General features: G+C 35.1%; 1 protein-coding gene and 1 pseudogene across 19 annotated transcripts in view; one reads left to right on the forward strand and one right to left on the reverse strand.

Annotated features, from left to right (window-relative positions):
• SLC4A7 (solute carrier family 4 member 7) overlaps window positions 1-23,172 on the reverse strand; it is a 104,235-nt gene that overhangs the window by 63,730 nt on the left and 17,333 nt on the right. For 16 of the 18 annotated variants that reach the window (XM_081071850.1, XM_081071859.1, XM_081071855.1 and 13 more), the window contains exon 2: window positions 3,382-3,463. In XM_081071850.1, the coding sequence (XP_080927976.1) occupies window positions 3,382-3,463 (82 nt within the window). Of the gene's footprint in view, window positions 1-3,381; window positions 3,464-12,084; window positions 12,212-23,172 lie in introns of those variants that run through there. The other 2 variants (XM_081071852.1, XM_081071857.1) reach the window with 1 other exon arrangement.
• LOC308507335 (dnaJ homolog subfamily C member 9-like) lies at window positions 3,689-5,081 on the forward strand (annotated as a pseudogene). Its single transcript has 2 exons — window positions 3,689-3,694; window positions 4,271-5,081. The product of its transcript is annotated as a dnaJ homolog subfamily C member 9-like (transcript).

Below are 23,172 nucleotides of genomic sequence, written 5' to 3' on the forward strand. Positions count from 1 at the left end.
CACTATGTCAAGTACTGAGAAGCATGAAATTGATTTCTTAAATAGTTTTAATGAGGTTCCTATTTAAGCTGTGCTGAGTGAAAGGGGTCATGGGCTACAAATTTAACTAATTTGCAAGTAGGCAAAAACCATCTGGCATAGAGCTGTTTTTATGCCTTCATGTAGAACATAAAGTACTGTGCTAAAATATGTGCTATTAATGACATTCCTTTCCTAACAAATTCCATGAGATGGTCAGAAAATAATACCTCAAGAAACTTGAGATCTTCACCTTTAGATGAGTGTCGTGCGGGGTGGCCTGCGGGGGTCTCTGCTCCCACTCCCCACATAAGTACACAGGATATGGTGAGGCCAAAAAGGAACACCCACGGAGCCATAGGTAGGGAAGTCATACCACTATGGTCTCCCTGGAGGCTGGGTTTACACGACGTGAGACCCGCTTTGCTGCCAACCCACCGACTCTCTTCCACTCTCCTTCACTCTCCTCCACTCTCCTCGGCTTCCCTCCATAGCCGGGGCAGTTATATCAGTGGCCAATGGCTCAACGGTTACAGCTGACGGCCAACCAGCCACAGCTGACGGCCATCTACTACCCGAGCCAGCACCTCTCCACGAGGCCGAGAGCCTGGAAACTGCTCTCTGGGGCTCTGTCCCCACAATGAGATTTAAAAAATACAGTCACTCCTCATTATTCGAGGAATCTGTATTTGAAAATTTGCCGACTCACTAAAACTTATTTGTAACCCCAAACTCATGGCGATCTCACAATCATTTACAAACATACACAGAGCAGCAAAAAGTTTGAGTTGCCTGATGCACATGTTCCCAGCTACAGATGAAAAAGGTGACATTCTGATTGCTTGTTTCAGTTGCCAATACATTAATGTTAATAAAGTAAAGAATCACTTTTTAACTTGAAAGACTAGACTTACTGAAACATATTGAATGAAAAGTGTTTAAACATCTCCCGGTACCCAGTACTCTGGCTAGTACAGGCTCAGCACGAAATAAAGAACTGTAGAAATTAAATATCATTTGTCTTTAAATATTTCACCAGAAAATTTCAAATTTAAAAATCAATTATATCAGGTTTATTTTGGAATGATGGAAAAGTTCTGGAATTAAGAGTTGTGATGGCTACACAACATAGTGAATATACTAAAAAACAATGAAGTGTACACTTTAAAATGATGACTTGTTACGTGAATGCTATCTCAGGGAGAAAAGTAAAAAAAAGAAAAAGGAAGAAAAGTATAACTAAACTCGTGATCTTACAATTTTATTTTAGTAAAACTATTTTCTTCTCAACACCAAAGAAAAGTGGAAATTAAAGAGTCAATTCTCATCATTGTGCACTGGGAATTACAACATTGTTACTCCAATTAGTACTAATGGGTTTTGGCACACAATCCCAAATGCACAAAGACAAAAATAAATTTTATGAGTTTGCAATTTAGAAAGACTAGATAAAATCAATAAAAAATATGCTAGAATTCAAAGGTGAGGAGATCAAGTCTTTGTTTTTTCTGTTTTTGTTATTGCCCTCTGAGTGTTCTCAGTTATAATTTTTTTCTTTGTTCTTTCACCTTTATTTCATCAAAGGCCTATTCAAACTCTGAGACAAACCTGATCCCTCCCTCAAACTTGATACTGAAATTTAGATATGTACAAAGCATGCAAAGTTAAGGGGCCCTGTGGTAAACAAGGAAAGTCCATGAACATAGTCCAGTGCCTCTCTTTAAGTTCTAGGTCATATATACGTGTATTTGAGGAACGTCATTAAATGGAAAGTGATGGATTAAATGTATCTTCATACATTTGAATTAATAAAATTATTGCTAAAAAATTTAACTTCCCTAGTCCCAGAATCTAACCACAACCTTCTAGGTAACTGAGATTCTTTCTAGACTCTTTCTAGAATCTCAGTAAGTCTGGACTTTTAAAGTCAATTTTAAAAGACAGGGTTTTTTTTATTCCCATCTCTGAAAGTCAATGTGGGGAACACTTACTGGTGTCTCTTTCCATCTCCTTTTTCAAAGCAACAGATTAAGGTTTCTTACGGATGGTAGCAATTTCCACAGACGACTTTAACTTAATGAGAATGTGGTTCTCAAAAAGACCCAAAAATAAGGCTATCAAAACATTTGTCACAAATATCACCTTAACCAAGTGTTCGGGGTTAACATCACCAGCAAGTCGCATTGGTATCACATGTCCACAGATATGATACACTAACAAGAGCTGGTCACTTCTGTGGTATGCTCCCCAATTATCCATTGTCTCAGTCTGTTCATATGGTAACATTAGACAAACCCAAATTTAGAGACATTCTACAAAGTATCTAACCACTCCTCTTCAAAAATGTCAAGTTCATGAAAAACAAGGAATGACCAAAAACTTACAGATTAGATGAGACTAAGGAAACACAAAAGGTACTACTGGATCCTAAACTATTCAACTGGATTCTTGAATAGATAAAGGACATCAGTGGGAAAACTGGTGAAACCTGAATAAAATCTGTAGCTTAGTTAACAGTATTGTACCAATGTTAAGGTCTTCATTTTCATAAACTTATGATGGTTATATAAAATATTAACATTAGAAAAAGCTGGATGAAAGGTATAAAGAACACTCTATACTACCTTTGCAACTCTTCTGTAAATCTAAATTTATTTCAAAAGAAAATTAAAAAGAAGGAAAGAAAGAAAGAAAAACATTGCTTCCTGCATAGGGAAGAAAAACTGGCAAATAATTCATTTGCTCCACAATGCTCTGCCGAGGTTCTTAGAGCATTTTAGAAGGCTGATGTAACAGACCTATAAAATGAGCACTTATATGACAACCAGTGATAACTGTGGCTTTTATTAGTCTAGCCTTCTAGTTTGTTCATAATACAAATTACTGAACCTGCTAGATATGAAAAAAAATAAAAGTATTAACTGATTTTATAACTGGCATTTCAATTTGTCAAGTAATAGTAACTATCAGTGAAGTCTGATAAGCATTATGAAATCTATGTTATGCAAATAATTTCAACAAAGAGTAATAATCAGGGAATGTTCTATTTGCAGATACAGATAGTGGTTACACGGGTGTTTTGCTATATGAATCTTTAAATTATATTTAGAAAACTGCTGAACAACCCCTTTAAATGTACACTATACCACACAACAATTACTAAAACTACTTCAACAAACAGTAAGTAAAGGGGCATCCCAGTTTCGGGTACCTCCTCTCATAAGAGAGTTGTATTTTCACTTTAATAAAAATCTTTGTTCCTCTAAAAGAAAAAAAAAAAAAAAAGTAGGTAAAAGTTAAAAGGAGACTAACATTCATTAGTAATTTATCCTGCTAAGCACACGTGATTTTAAACAAACTTACTCTCTAGTTCTTCTTTTTCAAACTTGGTGTTGACAGTTGAGCTGGTTTTGCCAAGATCCACAACAGCTTCTTCATCAGGACCCTAAAAAGAAATTATTCTCATTGGTTCATGAAATCAACATACAGTGAGGACCTGCTACTAGGTGCATTTGAGATATCCAAAACACATGTCATTCTTCTCAAAGAACTGAATTCTTATTACAGCTAACTGCATTCTTTTTAAAGTAGGCTTACAGACTTACCTGCAAGGCCATTCAAAAATCTCATGGTAAGAATTGAAGTGGCAAAGATTTTTAATTGGTCGCCTATGGAAGTTACTAAGTAACTGGTACATATACTCACAGAAAAACCCTCCAGATCAGAAATTAAAGAAAATCTGGAGTAAGGGGACCCTTAGATATCAATATAGCATGCTTTCTTTCTTGTTCTTTCCTCTTTGGTCCTCTAATTAAAAGGAAACATTTACCTCAGTTATTAGATTGGATTATGGTTAAACATAAAATTGTCAAAAATGAGTCTACAGACTTAACATGCAATACCACTTTCATGGGCAAATTTACCAAGAGCCAATCGAAGTTATAAGAACTTTGTATTTTTCTAGACAATAGAGAAGCCATGCTAAAATTTAACCTCTAAGGAGATTCTGGCTTTAAGTTGTGAAAGTCTCCCTTCGTGATTTTGTTCCCTTCTTGAGCTCAACAAAAAGACTAAACATACTTACTGTAAAATAAGTATGCATAGTCTATTTTCAAAAAAATACAATTTTTGCTTTCCTTCCCTTCTCAACTTACAACAACTTTCAGAGGCACATTATAATCATCAACTACTGTGTACTTACTACGCCCAAGTTTCTATGCCATAGATGAACTAACTCCCTTCCCTCAAAAAGTTTGCAATTGAGCTGCAGCTCACTCTGGAGCCTTGCCCAGCATGGAAATGCTGGATCTGTGTAAGTAAACACTCAGCCGTGCAGACCTTTAACCTTGCTGGGTGGCATGAGGTCTTGAACCTCGTCCAACACAACTATCACAAGGTATCTCAACAGGTGCACCCAGACTGGGTAGGCAAGGGTGACAAGGAGGACGCCGTCCACCGCTTCCTCTTCCTCAGGAAAGTCTATTCCGTTTTATGTGACAAAGACTAGACAGCAGTGTACAACGAGCAGGGAACAGGGGACAAGGAATCTGCTGTGCTCAGCTAAGCCCAGGACTGGGAGACATATTAGAGGGGATATCCAAGCTTTTGGAAAGATATACAAAGGTCCTGAGGATGAGTTGGCTGATATTAAACAGGCCTATCTGAATTTCAAGAGTGACATGGATCAGCTCATGGAGTCTGTGCTGTGTGTGCAGTACCCAGAGGAGGAGCCTAGAGCAGGGAACCTCATCCAGCAAGCCCTTCCTACCAGAGAGGTCCCATCCTATAATGCCTTTGTCAAAGAATCAAAGCAAAAGATGAATGCATGAAAAGGATGGCCCAGGAAGAGGCTAAAAGCGGAAATGAACTGGAAGGGGTTGAGGCTTGAAGAGGGGGATGACCTGCACCCAGTCGTTCAGAGAAGGCAAAGGAAGGGCAACAGGAAACGGGCCAAGTCGTGGCTCCCAGGGAAGCCAGTTACTACAAACCTTCAAAGCAGGAGAGGAAACAAACAGCTTTCAGGAAGGAAAAGAAATAATCTAACTTGTTCTCTTATGCTTTAACTGGTACTTTTGTTAGGCAACAGAGACGACTACAGATGACAGAATTAAATAATATTAACATTAATTACAACACTGTTAACACTCCATTGAAAGCATTCTTCTAGAATGAAATTATATTTTTATCCATCCAGTTACAGTGTTTTTTGAATTTTGTAAGACAAACTTTCAACCATTCCTATTTCCTTTGTGGTCGCTGCCATTGCCCAGCATCTCCTCTAGCACTTAGAACAATAAACCCAAGTAGCACCAAGTAGCTAAATACATTTATTTAGCTTCTTACCACCTTCCGTGTCCCAGCATAAACTGGGAGGACCAGTTTGTTTTAGAAAGGATCAAACAGGAGGTTGTGTAAATGACCTTTTAAAGTTTCCTCCAACTTTTGATCTAAAGTATTGCACTTTTGTATATAGCTTTTCTATAAAGTAGATTCATATGCAATTGTTCCTTGCTATCCAAACTCTCAGTATCCAAATTCTCCTATCTTAAAACTCAGGAACTGAATCAATTAGATTCCATTTTAAAATTTCCCTGCTATCCAAACTCTGTTTGGTACTCAAAACTCAGAACCAGACACCGTAAATCAAGAAAAGGTATATCTCTTGATATCCAAACTACCGAATCAAATAGATATGGATATCAAGGTGTACATGACTCTAAAGGATTGCTATTCAACTTTATACAGGAAACTCACAGAAGGCAAATGTCTTGCCTAGGCTCCGTATTTAAAGAAATACGAAGCAGGCTGTGTAGACTGTGAGACATTCTCATATAATGGACTCAGACAAAACAGTATGAAGGTTAATCCACTGCCTCATGGCAATCATACACCCTTAGAAATGAGGAAAGGCTAAATTTAAAGTAGGAAACAAACAAAAGCCCACACACAAAAAAGTTCAAGAATGAATAATAACTACCATCCATTATGCATGTCATACTCTGAAACCTGTATTTAGCTTTCCTCTAATGATTTCATGCCATGTAGGTCCTAAACATGCACAGTACAAAAAACAAGCTGTCTCCTAAATAAAAGGTATGGAAGTTGGATTATCCTAAGAGGCAGCATACCATGTATTTTAAAAGGGATTAACTGCTCCCATTCTAAACTTTCACTTAGTGGGAACAATTGCCAAGATGGGAAGCAAAACAATGCCCTTATCTCTCTCCCCTAAACAACAACAATAACAACAACATACTTTTATTCCTGTGCAGATATACTTATGAGCTGAGATGGACTAACACTAATCAGTGAACACTGAAAAATAGCTAAACTGGGCAATCTCACAATATTTACTTATTTAAAGTACACATACTCTTTGACCTCTCAACATCTATCATAAAAATAAAACTTCCCATATGGACAAAAAGCAGCATGTTAAAAAAAAGGATGTCCATCAATACATCCTGTCATGGTCCACCCAGCTTGTACCCATTAGGCACTATCTGTAAAGCCTTAAGTCACTTAAAACCAAATGAGATTATTTTACTGTTACTGCCTGTGTTCCCAATGGGAATGCTTTTATGTTTAACCTGTAGAACAAACTAAAGTTAAAATTTCAAAGTCTAAAAAAAACTTGTACATTAGCAATGTAAAAGAAAAGGGAGGGGGAGCACCTGTATTTCTCCCTTCTCTTAAAAACATGACCTAGCTTTGCAATGACTGTGAAACAGGAATCAGAAAGGCAGTCTGCTATAAATGCAAATCCTAAACAGGCCACACAAATTGGCCATCTTGATACATTACAAGTATGTAATTACCAAAATATGCAGGGTGCATATGACTATATATTAAAAATCCCTTAAATAGCCACAGATGTTTCAAGGGGACAATACATTTCTGAAACAAGTATACTGTATTTTAAATCCTATCGTTTTAGCATAATGCTTTAAGCCATATTTCTTAATATAAAGTAAGTGAATACACTAGAGAGGACATTTTTATTTGTGTCTTTTTAAAGTATGTACAAAACAATATACGTAATATTAAATACGTGGAAGGCTAAATATCAAACTGCTAACTAACATGGTTGCACTCTGATGTTTGGAAAGCAGTAGGGGATGACAAAGAGACAGACAATCATGTAGTGTTTAATTTTTGTTACAGCAAATATGTTTTATTTTCAGTATTTTTAAAAAAGAATTCAAATTTCAATCTGCTAATATGTCAGTTATTTTTAAATTTGCATCTAGAAAAAAAACTCTTCCTCATATTTTCACTCCAAGAATATAGTGGAAAAACTAAAAATAGCAACAGCAAAGAGCAACCCTTGACATCAAAATGTTTTCCTTCTTAACCTCAGATAAGTGACACAAGCCAGTGCTTATAACACCTACCTAAAATAAAATAAAGTCAAGGCACTGGGAAATCTCAACTACAAAGACTAAAAAGGCACCCAAATTATATCAATGCAAGATTGATCACTCTAATCTTAAGAAAATTATTTTGCCTTGGTTTCAAATTTCCACTTACAAAATAAGGTAGCTATTTAGATTATAACTGCTCTATAACAAAGGAGACAACAGATTTGATAATTATCCATATAAGATCATAAATCAAGTTTAAATTCTCTGTATATGACTTGGCGTATGCACAAGGTTACTTATTGCAGCTTTAACAGACAAAGACCAGAAACAATCCAAGGGTCCCTTAATAGAGGGATGATTATACACCCAACAGAATACCAAGCTACTGGGATCAAATATATGGTGATGGAAGGAGAACTGACTCTGGGTGGTGAACACACAGTGGGATTTATAGATGATGTAATACAGAATTGTACACCTGAAATCTATGTAAATTTACTAACAATTGTCACCCCAATAAATTTAATTAAAAAAAAAAAAAAAGAATACCAAGCTACTGAAGAAAATGAAGACCCTCTCTTGTACTGGCATGAAAAATATCTAAGACCTCTTATAAAATGAAATACGAGGTAGAGAATCACAATATATAGTATGTCACCACGTAAGAAAGTCCTTATATGTAAGCAAGTCCCCAGAATTGGAATATTTGAATTTGCGTAATGAAACACAGGAAGGACATACAAAAAATAGTAAAACTGGACCCTGTGGCAGTCGAGGCAGACTTCCAGATTTATTATTTTTATACTGCTCTAATTTATTTTACTGTAAATACAGAGGTAGACTTAAGTACACAGTCTTTTGAAAGCCATTTCACCTATCTTGGTCCTCACCTACAAATAATAATGCTTGGCACATAGTATGCACTCAGTAAACATTTGTTGAATGAATGGATGAGTTCCTTAATAATTAGGTCCCGCCTGAAAGAGTTGTGGGATGAGATGCCACGTGAAAGTGCCCAAGCATTAGTGCTAACCCACAGAAGATGCTCACATTGTTAGAGTCTGGGTAAGAAAACTACTCCATTTTTCCATAAAAATGCTGTCTCATCTACCACATAACTAGATTAATTAGAGAAGTTTTACAAGTACAGAAACAAATACATATTTGTCTAATTAAAACTGATATAAAGATTTAAAATGTATCCTAAGATAGTATTACGGTTGTATAAGAGAATTACTCACAGGAGACACATACATAACTATCTAGGATGAAGTGCCAAGATGCCGCAACTCAGCTTTATCAGGAACTAAAACGGTATTACTTTTAGAGATTTTATGATATATTATAAATTCAGACACACCTACAAAGCTTGCTGAAATTCAGCTTCCCCTGCCCTACGCTAGAGATGCTGGTTCAATAGGTTAAGATGGAGCCCAGTAATCTGTATTTTTAATAACTCTCTGTGTGATTCTGGTACACACCAAAGTTTGAACATATTCTTGGATTATATTAAAGATTTAAGTTCTACGTATTTAAATAAATCTTTGAGGCTACCTCATGCCCTGAATCATTTTAATATGTGTCTTGGGACTACTCCTACTCCATTTACATTGTTTTAATCACTCAGAAAAGGAAATGTGCATTGTAATTCACAGGAAAAGATTATAAAGTTACTATACACTTTCACTAATACGAGCAACCCTACAAGTATACAGTGTTCTCAAAGTTGATTTGTATGTTGAGTATTTTCCCCAAGATGCTTAGGGCAATCTATCAAAATATATCTAAATAACAAAGCCTCCCCCCAAATACCAATTTCCTCCCCATAACCCCAATTCCCAACCCTATCCCCATCTATCACCAAGAGTTGAACTTAAATATTAGAAAGCTTTCAATGTATGGGCAAAAGCTTAAGAGTAAGGCAATAATCTTTACTAATCCAGTTAAAGGGAGAAATCATCAATGATTACTGTTTCATAAAATGGAAAACTAAAGAATGATATTCACAGTTTCTAAAGAACTCACTTGGCATTTTTGGATCCATTTATTAACTCTAAAACAAGATGAAAGAGATGTAGAAGGTATATGGAAAATTATTGCAAGTTTTAAATTGCAAATTATTTAAACTTAGTCAATCATGTGATTCCCACAGAAAAAAAAATTTTGAAGCCTTATGAAAAATGCTTTGCCACCAGACAGTAGGAAAACTGGATAGATTCAGACATTTGAACAAAAAGCTTCAGACATTTTTATTTCAAATACCATGGTTAAAACTAAAGACAATTTAAGTTTTAAGAAAGTTTCAAAGATTAAAGGTAAAGAAATCGAAGAATGGAAAAGCAAGAGAAATCACAGAGGTATGAGGCATAAAAATTGGCAAGAAATGCCAGGGCTGTTAGTGACACATTTTCTTAGTAACACATTTTCACTGTCACACATTTTCTTGTCAGATGCTTCGTTATAAGGCATAAGCGTCATGGACAATGTAATGCCTCATCAGGGTTCCTACCTGAAATTATAAATCATAAATATTTACTATACTACTTCTCTGAGGAGATGCATTCATTCCAAATTCTAATTCAGTACACACACACACACACACACACACACACACACACCAAAAAACACAGAAATCACTGATTTTACAGGTTGTCAAGTATGTATATGATTATTAACAGAAATGAAAATAATAAAATCTATTTCCAAAATGGACTTAAATATATATAAATATATGTGTGTACATACACACATATATAAACTTTATTAGCAATTAAAATGTACAAAAAAATCATAGGCATTCCACACAGAAGGCGCACACATACACACACACACACACACACACACACATCCAGTAGATGCTTTTCATCATAAGAAGGTCCGGTAGGTACTCTGTCAATGTTCCCCATCTTCAGTCAGCATGGGGTTATCATTAGCTAGGTATTTTTAGGGTTCAACTGCATGTTTGTACTGAAAAGAAATAGGAGAGAGCTAGGGAATCCCTCAGCAATAGGGTCTGTTTGCCTGTTCTTCACCTTGGATGATACCTCTGTTCCCCATGAATCAACAGACCACAAAAAGTCTCATTTCCTCAAAGACTAGTTATTAAGGAACTCATGCATTCATTCAACAAATATTTGCTGAGTGCATACGAGGTGCCCAGCATTATTCCACGTACTGGGGACTATTTCAGTGAATGAAAAACTGTAATATAATCAAATTCCCAGTTTATCATTTAATTTACAGGAAAGATATGACTCCCCATGATGAGAAATCCAGAGGTAAATGAATTATCCTTTCCATTCCTAATGAATAAATGAGGACTCACAAACTCATTGGTGTGGATGGGTTTTACTTTTCCAGTTCAATTTTCTCATTTTACAGCATGTGCACTCTCGCGCTCACTCTCTCTCATTCTCTTTCTCTCTCTCTCCCCCCTCACTAATATGTACATCGGGGGGGAGAGAGAGAGAGAACAAAAGTATATGTGCACGTGCACACACAAAGCTTAAGATCACACTGTTAGCTGATTAAAGAACTAAAATTAAAAGTCAGGTATCTAGAGTCCCAGTTACATGGGTTACTTAACATTAGACAAGAAACCAGGGTCACTGTAATAAATGCTGTGAACACACCGTACTTCTTCTTTGTAGTATTTTTTAAAACTTGTAATTACATATTGATGTATTTTCTTAACTGTCTCCCAGCCTGAACAAGAAGAGGGTAACTATGTCTGTTTCTGCCTACCACTGTATCTTCACCATCAGGCAGTGCCTGGCCCTTGGTAAATACTCTAATAAATACTTGTTGATTGTTAAGTATGTTTCAAAGGACAAGACACTCAGCTAAAACTTCATATTGAATCCACTTAAGGACTCCTTATGAACCCAATTAAAGCTCAAACATAGAAAGCTACTCAATATTTTTAAATTTAACAAATCAGCTTATAAAGAAAGCCCAGCATCAGCACATGATAAAATAAAAATGCAATTCACAAGTGGGAAAATCAAACAAATCTAGTTTTGTCTGAAACAGGTTTTATAACTACATACTGCATTGTACTAATTCTCTCATAGTCATTTATCCTGCCTGAAAAGCAAAATCCCTAATTTGTACTTTCTTGGTCAAATTTTCAAAAATGGGACTTTAAAATGCCAGAGGCATATTGGGGGGGTGGGGGAAGGGGTTAAAAGACTATTTAATAACATATTCACATAAACATTCTAATACCTGAGGTTTACAAAACCCATTAAAACAGCAACAGAAGAACCCTATCACAAATGAATTTCTTCATTAGATAAGACATATAGCTAAGAACCCAAAAGTAACACCTCCCATAAATTATGATTATTAACCATTTTAGTTGTCAAAAACTTCAGTTTAGCTTCAAAACACACTTAGCCATTATGATAAAGATTTTTCTTTCCTAGTCTCTAAGGCAATTAGAATTTTTAAAGCCTCATTCAAGTAGTATTAACTAATCAAAAAACTAATTGTACAGAAAAATGAAGATGCTACAGACATTGCTAAGTTTACACAAGGATTTACTCTTTTCCGCGATGACTTCCACAGTCAAGGACACAGAGGATGATACTATTCTAAGCCAGTGCTAATAAGCCTGACATTTCTTCAAGCTTCACTGTTCAACTCTGCAAGATTCAAATTTGTTTGTAAGTAAAACAGAAGATCAGAACTAGGTACATACAGGTAACTTCTTCTCCAGGCGAAGTCTTTCCATAGTAATATATAAATGTCTTGTTTTTGATAATATAATGCAGTAAGTCCCCTGAAGATTCCAGGGACAGTGAGCACGTATCTGATTTAGGTCACTGTGCTTTGCACAGATGAACTCTTCTAAGTTGCTTTTACGGTACAGCCAATCACCGTCTTCTAAGTTACCTAATCTTCCAAGCTAAAGTAATATACACATAAACCTTTCTGTAACATTATAGAAAGAGCAAACTAAGGATATGTGCATGTATATACATAGTGTGTGTGTATATACATATATCTTAGAGAATAAATTTTCAACAACAGTCGATTAAATCTAGCCCTTTCACTTAATTTCAGGAGAGCCAAAGATGTTTTCATCTGAAGAGTTTTGCCTTTTTACCATTGCTATATTTATACCAATTTATTGTAACTATATTAATAACAAAATTAGTAAACCCTATTATGGTTTATAATTACAACTTTAACCAAAAATTTCATATTCATATGGATAACAGCTAAAGGGGAAAAGGAAATGAGCAGTGCTCCTGCAATTTTTGGGCTCAAGGTCTCTTTACACTCTTTAAAAAATTACTGAAGACCCTCAAAGGGCCTTTGTTTATAGAAGCTTAACATCTATACTTACCTATTGGAAGTAAAACTGAGAAAACTTTAAAATACTTTTCATTTTTAAAAATAATAAAGCCATTACATGTTAATATAAATAGCATTTGGAAAACACAAGTTTTAAAATTCTAATTGTTTGGAAACAATAACCTAAGGCTTATCATGATTGGTAACAAATACGACCAGTTGTTTTTCTTGAACTGACAGGCTCATTTCATTTCCTTCCGAGGAAATAACTGTCAAATGCAAAGTCTAACTAACCAGTTAGTCTGCCAGTTATTCTTCAAGCAAAAATCGTGTTTCATGAAAAAAGCAGCTAGTTGAGCTCACAATGCAAGCAATTGGACCCAGGCTTTTTCTCCAGACGACCACTGCACTCTGGTCTGTACTCCGGTATGTATAAATGTTTTTGTGCAAACTTCCTATTTTGTCATTCGGAGTATTAAAGCAACATGTACTCTAAGGTTCAGATTTAACAAAATAGTTTTTACTACTTCATCAAGAACATTCTTAAATGAAAATTTTTCTTTTGTTTTGTTTTTTAAACTTAGAGTGACTACTAGTGCCGTTTGGTGCCTCTGCCTTGTTTTGTGGTAAGGTACCAGCGACTTCACCGATCATTGCTTCTGCACCATGAATACAAATTTTAATACAGTGAAAAAGGCAAATAATGTATGTCTTAGAATTACTATGAAAATAGTTTTGACCTTGCAGTTCCCCTGAAAGGATCTCAGGGACTGGCAGGGGTCCATGGATAGAACTAATGTAAAAAACTATAGGTTTAAAATGTAGAATTAAAGAGTTATGAATGAATTATATTATTTTTATATTCTCTATAACGTTGTTTGTTCAATGAACATTTTAATGTGTATAGAAAGAGAGAAGTGCCAACACTATACTAAACACGATCATATGTAACACATTTAACTTTCAAATATTTCATTTAATCCTCTCAACTCTAAAGCTCAGAGAGGTTAAATCACTTCTCCAAAGTCACACAGCTAGTAAGCAATAAGCTTAGGATTCAAACCCAGTCTTCCTCAATCCATTCTTTTCCTCTACTCCAATAATGTAAAAGGAATTTAAGAAAAAAAAAATTCCAACTATGGTTGATTAAAACAAAATTTTAACTGAACATGAATGAAAAAAATTAACAAATTCACATAAAATGTAATTGAAATTAAATTAAAAATATATTCACTGTATACACAAATATGCTTCCTGGTACCATCAAAGTCTGTATTTTAACAAAGCAAATAAATGATATTTTCTACAGAAATAGCTATCTCCCAAAAGTAGTCTTACTACCAGCTAATCCTATAGAATTCATTGATGACATGTACCATATAAATAACAAAATAAGAAATTTAAAACTGAAATAATGTATTAAAAAGAAAAAATACTTTCTTTTAATCTTCCACTGCTCTACATGCGACTGTTGATACCAAGCAAAAGACATGCCATAGCCTTCAAATCCAACTAAAGTCTCCTGTGTATTAAACTTCTCTAAGAATTAGAAACCCCAATGACATCAAGTTATAATGAAGCATATAATTAATCACATTTTTTAAATCTTCAAAACTTTCTATGATTTATACTTGGCAAATGAACATAAATCTGAAGAAACAAATAGAAAAGATGTATGTTATTCCCTGATTGTAGAAATTCTCACTACATCAAGCTCAGAACAAAGAACATCTGCAAACGATCAACGTTCAATAGCAATTTCTACAATGACCTCTTGAAATTTACCTCCGGTAGAAAATTTTGGCCCTCCCCACTAGTACTTAAGAGCTTAAACTCCTGGTCATGCATATGTCTCTCCCCCACTGGATTATAAAAACCCAGAGCATAGGGATTTAGGTGGGAGGAAGGGAGGGAAAGAGGAAAAGAAGGTTATGTGAGGCTCCAGAAGGAAAAGAAAGAATTAGGTACATACATATTTTTAATTTCCCCAAACTGCAAAACAAAATATTATTTTTCATCAAAACACAAAAGATGCATTTCTCCAAAGATGCATGTCACCTGTTGGGCACTACTAAGCCAATATTCAAAGAAAACTTTAGAAATAAAGTTTTACAGATTAAATAGAAAGGTAAATTTTAGTCTACTGTACTACTTTCTTGATAAAATAAATAGGTGTTAACACATAAACTCACGAATTTTAATCATTAGTTCTTTAAAGATTTCATTTTTATTTATGTAATAGCAATACTTATTTTTTAAATGAATCTATTGAAGTATGATTGACATGTAAAGAGCTATGCATATTTAATATGTAAAACTCAATGAGTTGATAGATAAATACACACCTGTGAAACCATCACCACCATCAAGGCCATAGACATAGCTGTTACCTGAAGGCTTCCTCCTACCCCCTTTACTTAAAAAAAAATTTTAATTAACATCTAAAGCTGGTAAAGATATGAAGACACAGATATTCTCATACTTCCTAGTGGGAATATAAGTTGCTCAAAACTTTCTGGAGAGTAAGCTAGCGAGACTGCATTTTTAAAATTTTTAAGAAAGTCCTTTGTGCAGCAATATACCTTTGGGTATCTATTCCATAGAAATAAAGCACCAAAATATAAAGCGTGTTTCCTGTCCAAACTGGCAAAAACAGAAGACAACTTGAAAGTAAATAAATAGCAGAATGCCTGATTACCAAGTAATATTACGAAGATATAAAGAATTAGAACCTTGTACAAGGTCCCTCTCACTAGATATTGATAACACATTTTTAAGAAAAAGCAAGTTGTGAAGTTATATGTTTCTGATCACATTCTTACGTTTTACAAAGGATAAAACATTATTTGTGAGTATGTTTACATGAACATATAGACAAAGTATAGAAGGATATACAGGTTGGTCTACGAGTATGTTTCAACAAAAATCATGCTTCTCAAAGATGTTAAGAATGTATTAATTCAACATATAGTGTAAGATATAAGATCAAATATAATTGTTACGAAACCACTAACGGTGAAAAATTATCATTTTAGTCAATTCTTAAAACTATGATCAATTCATGTTTTAATAGGTACAACTTTGATTACCAAGCAAGTAATATTTTTGAAAGCACATTTTACAAGGTCAGAAGATGGTTCAAAATTTTCCTCAATACATTCCCATTTTCTAAAAATATCTTTGTAGGCACAGTGAAAAGAAACTAACTTTGTTTTTTTCAGCTTCAGTCAGACAATGATATAATCACATAAACTGATTTATTTTTAATCTTAAATTCAGGAAAAAGAAATACTAAAAAGTTTAGAATTTTAATTGTGCATTTCAATCAGCCAAAGGGGGTGGAGAGAATCTAGAAATGCTAAGTTAGATGGAGAATTGTACTGGATTTAAAATGATTAAGAAAGCAAAAGTAGTATCCACGTAAGTTCCCTTTACAGATGTGACGTCACTTCCAGTACAAGAACATAATACAGGGTACAACTGCTCATGATGTAGATGGAGCTGCTGACATAAAGCAAAGGACCCATAAAAGTTTCTCTTTATTTGACCAAAATAAGGAGTGGTGAAGGTACATTCCGATGCATTATTTTCTTAATTAAGAGAAAACATGTTTTGAATTCTTTAATTTAAAATTACTTCCCTTATATTTTCCTAAACTTTTAAGAAATAGAAGTATGTACGGGAAGAACAATCTCTTTTAATATCAATAGGCCAGGAAGTTAGTTCTATTTCTCATTATACATAGACAAATACTGTGATTATTACTAGCTTTTATGGTATCAGAAAATACAACTAACAGATATAATGTATTAAAACTTCCTATATGCTTCACATACCTTCTTTCATTTACTGCCCTAAACAATTCAAGGAGTAGGTATTACCATCCCAAATGTATAAAAGATGAAACTTAGGCTCTAAAAAATTAAGTAATTTTCTCCAAGTCCCATAGATTGTACTTGGAGAAGCAAGAATTTTAAGTCATGCCCTTCGCCTCCAGGGACCTTTCACTTTTCAGTAGGCCACTTAAACTTTTTTTTCTTTACCCCTAAATTCTTCAGTTTTTATTTTCTGAGAATAATAAAATTTTCTTATATGAACACAACCCAGGCATCAAATCAGATATAATACAGAGTTAATTTAACAAAGCTAATTTTTATTTATAAATTGTACCAATTATGTCAAGAATATCCATTATATACTAAGTACTACTCTGGCCCAGAGTTCAATCCAGGATCTCATATTGCATTTGGCTATTATGTCTTTTTTTTTTTCCTTTTATTATCCCATTTTTCGTTTTTATTTACTTTTTTTTTTCAATTACAGTTAACATTTTTAATTCTCACAAGAACTCTGAAAGTAACCTAGCTGATCATTTTCCAACCCAGCGCAGTCTGACTTCAAAACTTATGTTCTTTCCGATAGGCCACATCCCTTCCCCTAAGTTAAACTACATATAACTTTATTTGCTCTACATATAACCTTATTTGCTCCTTACTTATGATATTTTAAGTTAAATATAAATATTGCAATCGTAATAATGTTCACCTAATACTTTTTAAATACTTTAAATCTATTAGAAAATCAGTAAGAGCTAATAAAATAACTAGCATAAAAGTAAAAACTTTAACACTAAATCAGCATCCATATTATAATAAATATATGGAGACGTTATTTTAATTTGGTTTCCACAGATAAATTGAAGCAAATAGCCAAGGGGCGGGGGGAAGGAAAAGCTCCCATAAATACAAATGAAAACCTGTCTCATTTTAAAACATGTTTTCGAGAGGAGCACAGCCAATCCACACCTTTCACCACTGCTAAGTATCACTGCTGAGTACATGTTGTTTAATTGGGGCAACCAATTCAGTTTTCACCACTTATTACTAGTCTCAGCAACATATAAGATCGCCATCTGGTGGCTATCACTAGACATGTGGAATTCTTTTCTCTTACAGGGTGCTTATGGTGAAGGGAATCAAACTAAATGCCTGTTCCAAGCAAAGAAATTCAGGGTTTGAAAAGTTTCCCTGACAGCTGCTTTAACAAACCTGGACATTTAATTTAATTCAGAAAAACTCAAATATTAAGAAGGTAAATAACTACTGAATAAATATTCCGTTTTTATATTAGGATATTTAGGATACAGTACAGCTATATTTTTCATATAGGCATTTTATATGCACCAATGAATAATCAATGTGCTACAGTGAAGTAGATTTACAGTCTTTTTTTTTTAAGTTGTTTCAAGTACCCATAGCATTTTAGGAATTTTGTTTTTAAGCGTATTTTGAGGTACAGCTATAGTTTCATGAGAATTAAATAGTTGAATCTAGTTCATAAATAAAATGCAGTTCACAATAGGGTAAAATTGCCTTTTTATCAGAAACCTTCCAGTTATAAAAAGTTACGACTGTACTCGACAGAGCACATCTCTTTTTCTTAATAATACTCCACATCTAAATACTGGAGATAAAGATACAGTTCAATTTACATTTGTATTGAGAAAAATATTAATTTAGTTGTACTATTCCTAAATATTACCAAAAAAAATTTCCATTCTTGTAGATTTTATCTTGGGCTACTGTTAGCTAAAAAAATTTATCAAAGAAATTTAAAAATAATCTGATTGGTGTAACAATTAAAAATATAACCGGAAACTGGTTAAGCGTACAATTACCAAAGTCGAAATATGGCTTAATATAGTAAAGTCAGATATGTTTAAACGCAGGCTTTCAGTGGAAGTGAACTTCTCTCTCACTTCCTCTAAGGCAGGGGTGTCAAAACATCGGCCAGCGGGCCAACTGCAGTCCGCAATCCATTGTTAATTGGCCCGCAGCAAATTCCAAAAATATATTTAGTTTACTTAAATAAACCAGGTGAAGCAATACATACTTCACCTCGAGTGAGTGGCCCGGCTGTTTGTGTATTTTACCGCATGTGGCCCTTGGTGAAAAACGTTGAAAAAAGTTTGGGCACCCCTGCTCTAAGACATTCAAAACTGGTAGCGAGTAACTTCTCTAACTCTAAAAACTTAAGTCTTCTCTATTTTGAACCTTTTGATCTGTTTGTTCTGTGATCCTGGATTCTACAGAAGAGAGCTTCTCACCTTCGGCATTGCTAACATTTCGGGCTGGACACTTCCCCGTTGCAGGGGGAGGTCCTCTGCACTGTAGGACATTCAGTAGTATAACTGGCTTCTACCTACTAGATGCCAGTAGCACACACATCTTCTCTCCCCAGCTGTGACAAGCAAAAGTATCTCCAGGAATTGCCAAATGTCCCATAAGAAGCAAAAGCACACCCTAACACATAACCCCCCAGAGAACCACTGCTATAGTAAAATAACTGGGAGCTACTACTGATTTCCTGTACTTTAAGATCCTGTAAAAGAAAAGAAACCAAAAAACTACCACATTCTTCCTCAAAAGTAAGTTGGCACAACCACGCATATAGGCAAACATAAAGTAAAGCTTTGACCCTTTATAAAAGCTGCACTTAGGGGACATCTGGTTAGCTGAGTTGGTTAGAGCGCAGTGCTCTTAAAAAGGTTGCTGGTTCAATTCCCACATGGGCCACTGTGAGCTGAGCCCTCCACAACTAGATTGAAGCAACTACTTGACTTGGAGCTGATGGGTCCTGGAAAAACACACTTAAAGAAATAAAAGTTTGAAAAAATAAAAATAAAAAAAGTTGCACTTAGCAATGAATTCTCCAGGTAGAAATGCATCTTGCACTTGAATTTAAAAGTTTTATTGAAAGCTACCTTCTGTGTGTATGAACCTCAATGATGGCATAGGAATAATTTTACTCTATAAAAATATTCCTGTTGTAGTTTTAATATAATACTTTTAGATTAATAAAGGCAGGATAGAAATCTTTTTATAATATGCATACTTTTAAACATTATAAAACACGTCCTCAGGCCTTACGCCTAAACCTTCACATTTCAAAGTGGCTTGTGAAATGCAGAGACCTCTACATTAAGTGATCCAAGACTAACTGAACACACTACAGAATCATTATATCCTGTCCCTGTATGCATTTCACCACGATGCAGTTTTTTGGTTAATCTGCTAAATTAAAATTCAGTCCTAACCTTGCTTTAAAAGATCCAGACTCGATACTGTCAGCTTGACAGCAAAAAAATTAGGGGAAATTAAAGCTGATTCAGATAAAAAATATGAGTGACCTCAAGTGGTATCTGCCAGAGAAGCCGTCAGAGATGGGAAAGACGAAGATCACAGGAAGCTGTTCTCTAACGCTATCTTTCCCCTTTCTGAAACTTTTGTGCAGCTTTTCCAGGATCCCAGCAAAACTTCTATAGACTTAGTATATATCTCTTCAACTACAGAGAGTTTAAATATATTTCTGATTCCAGGCAACCAAAAGAACCCTGCCTGGAGCACTCAGGCAATTCCTTCTATTTGTTTTTACTTACTGAAGTAAAAGTTGTCTATGAAATAGAAAGTTCAAGAATTTAAGATTATAATATTGCCAAATTTAACTGTTATGCAGGTAATCTGGCAGGTCTTTACCATTTACAACAAATGCTGTTGTCATTTACTTTGATACTAATTCCTTTCTAAAGATTCAAGATAATATTTACCTTTCAAATTACCCAAATTTGAATGAATATTAATCCATCAGGCAATTATCTTCATGCTCAATAGCACATAATCTAACTGCAAGTACTTTTAGAATCTAATTGAATTGAATTCAAAGAAACACTACGATCATTTTATTTCGCATTCTCCCAGTATTTTCCGCATTTGTTCTCTAAAAGGAGACACATTTTCATGGGAATAAAAATAAATAAAGTCTCCTTACAATAGTAACTCACTTTATGCTTACATAGTGTTTAAGGGGCAGGGAAGCAAAGAAAAACAACTCGGAGGTCCATCAAGAAACATGATAGATCAAAGATTAGGGTTTGGGTTTATCTGTTCTCTTTGGCAATATTCACTAACATGATAGTAATTTTTTAAAGGATAAGCTGACAAGGACAAAGAGAATAGAAGAAACCACTGCAAATGAGAAATAACACAAAATCTTTGAAAGTGGATGTAGGAATAGTTATGTCATTTGGAAAATAAACAGCAACTTTAAAAGAGGTGGCTATGAGAGAAATAAAATAGGACTCAGGGACCGGCCTGGTGGCTCAGGTGGTTAGAGAGTCAGTTCGATTCCCATGAGCCAGTGAGCTGCACCCTCTATAGCTAAGATTGTGAACAACAGCTCCGAGCTGGGCTGCTGTGTGCTGCCAGGAATGGCCAGTGGCCAGTGTGAGAGGCCCGCAGCCAGCAAGAGGGCCGGCAGCCATCATGAGTGGCTGGCAGCCGGTGAGAGCTGCTGTGAGCAGCCGACCGGTGACCAACTGCCTCAGCTGGGGGGAGCATAAGGCTCATAATACCAGAATGGGCCAGGGAGCTCTGTCCTACACAACTAGACTGAGAAACAAGGGCTTGAACCGGAGTGGGGTGGGGGGAAGGCGGAAGATGTGGGGGGGGGGGGAAGGACTCAGAAACCAAATCATGTTTAAATAATGAAACACTGCATGAAATGTTATTAAGTGATTAAAATAATTTACATATATTTGAGCAACAGCTTCTAATTAATGATCTAATCCAAGAAATTATCTCCACAAATTATATTTGCATAAAATTAAGACTAGATACTACTGAAAACTGTACCTATACATATATAATGCAATTTGTCAACCAGTTTATTTTGGCTGAAGATAAAACATTGCTTTAATGAGTACAGATTCTGGAGTCAGATAGCCTGAATTCAAACCCTAGTTCTGCTACATACTAGATATGCAAGTTACTTAATCTCACTTGATCTCGGTGTTCTCATCTGCAGATGAGGATAGTAACAGTACTTACAACTGACAGGTTGTAAAAATTAAACAAGATAATGAATGCAATGAGCGTAGAAAAGTTCCTACTAGCACAAAATAAACACTGAATTAAATATTAGATATTAGTACCACCCTACTATATGATCATCTCTATTGGTCATACCATGTTAATTTTACATTTTATACTTAGGTGAAACTGAATTAATTCTGCTCATATTCAAAATCATATTGAAATGATTTCCCAACTCATTTCAAGTTCTTTGAAGATATAATTTTCTTTATGCAGAATGTTAACTCTGTATGTTTCTTAGTGATAAAAACAAAATATAACATTCCATGCTAAATAGGTACAAAGCAAGTCACAAATACGTTGTATTTGCTTTCAAAATACCGTTAATTTGAAAGGTTAAAAAAGAAATTGGTCTGAGCATAGGGAAGATTACTGTCACTTGCCTTTTCAGCTGGGATTTCATTTAAGTCACTTCCTCATGAATTCTAGGAGACCAAATAAGCAGTCAAGAATGTAACCATGAAATAGCATTCAAACCTGAATCTAAGGAGATTTAGCACCAGCCTTTATATCAAAGGCTTCGTCAATGCCAACGATTTCCATTCATTTTATACAAATTTGCATTTTACTGAAAACATAGTAAGCACTATCCTAAATACCCAAGTTGCCTTTGCATTATCAACTAATTCTTCAACTGAATAAAAAAACCTAAGTGTCTTTTTTCACTACCAGAATCATTTGGATATCTACATGTATTTTTCAAAGATTTTTATACCTTTCCTTCTACTACAAGACACTTTCATTTGTTACTTTATTCACTTAATCATCTAACCGATATTTGTCAAGTGCTTACTATGTGCCAGGTACTGTGCTAGGAGTAGAGGTATAATATGTCCAGACCCAGAGATGAGAAAATGTTCAAGTAACTAGAATCAGTTGACTATGGCTGAAATGCAGAATAAGAGAGAAGAGCAGTAGACAAAAAAGATGGAGAAGGGAAAACCTTACAGGGCCTATATATGTTTTAGACTCATCCTGAAAGCAATGGGGAGTATAATCAGTGGCACAAAGATCACTCTAGCGAGGCAACACTGTACAGAATTATATGCAGGAACTGGTGACAAAGACTCTCTCCTCTGACCAAACTTGGATGAGGCTCAGAGCAGGCCTCTCTGTCCTCGTAGAATCCGGTTTGAGCAAGAATGCTGTTAAGTCACTTGAAGGAAAATCCCTAACCCTTGGTATCTGACCTAGCCTAGATATCTTATCACCCTGTCTGCCCTGCCTTCAGCAATTCTGCTAAGTTGGTCTAACAAGAATCTCCCATACCTGTTGCTTCCTCTTAGTAACTTTCCACCCACTAACCCCCACCCCCACCCCCACCCTGCTCCTTGAATATAAATGCCCACTTGTCCTTGTTAGAGTCCGAGCTGAGTGCAATCTCTCCCCCACTGTAGTGGTCTCTACACATCCATCAGAATGTCCTCCCTTAAATAAAGTCTGCTTTATTATTCTTTAACAAGTGTCACTGAATAATTTTTTCTTTAACAGTCAGAATAATATTTTTGTTTCTGGTAACACTGGAAGCCAACTAGAAAGGCACTACATTATTCCAGGCA

This window comes from Rhinolophus hipposideros (genome assembly GCF_964194185.1).
Source record: "Rhinolophus hipposideros genome assembly, chromosome: 14".
NCBI classification, from domain to species: domain Eukaryota; kingdom Metazoa; phylum Chordata; class Mammalia; order Chiroptera; family Rhinolophidae; genus Rhinolophus; species Rhinolophus hipposideros.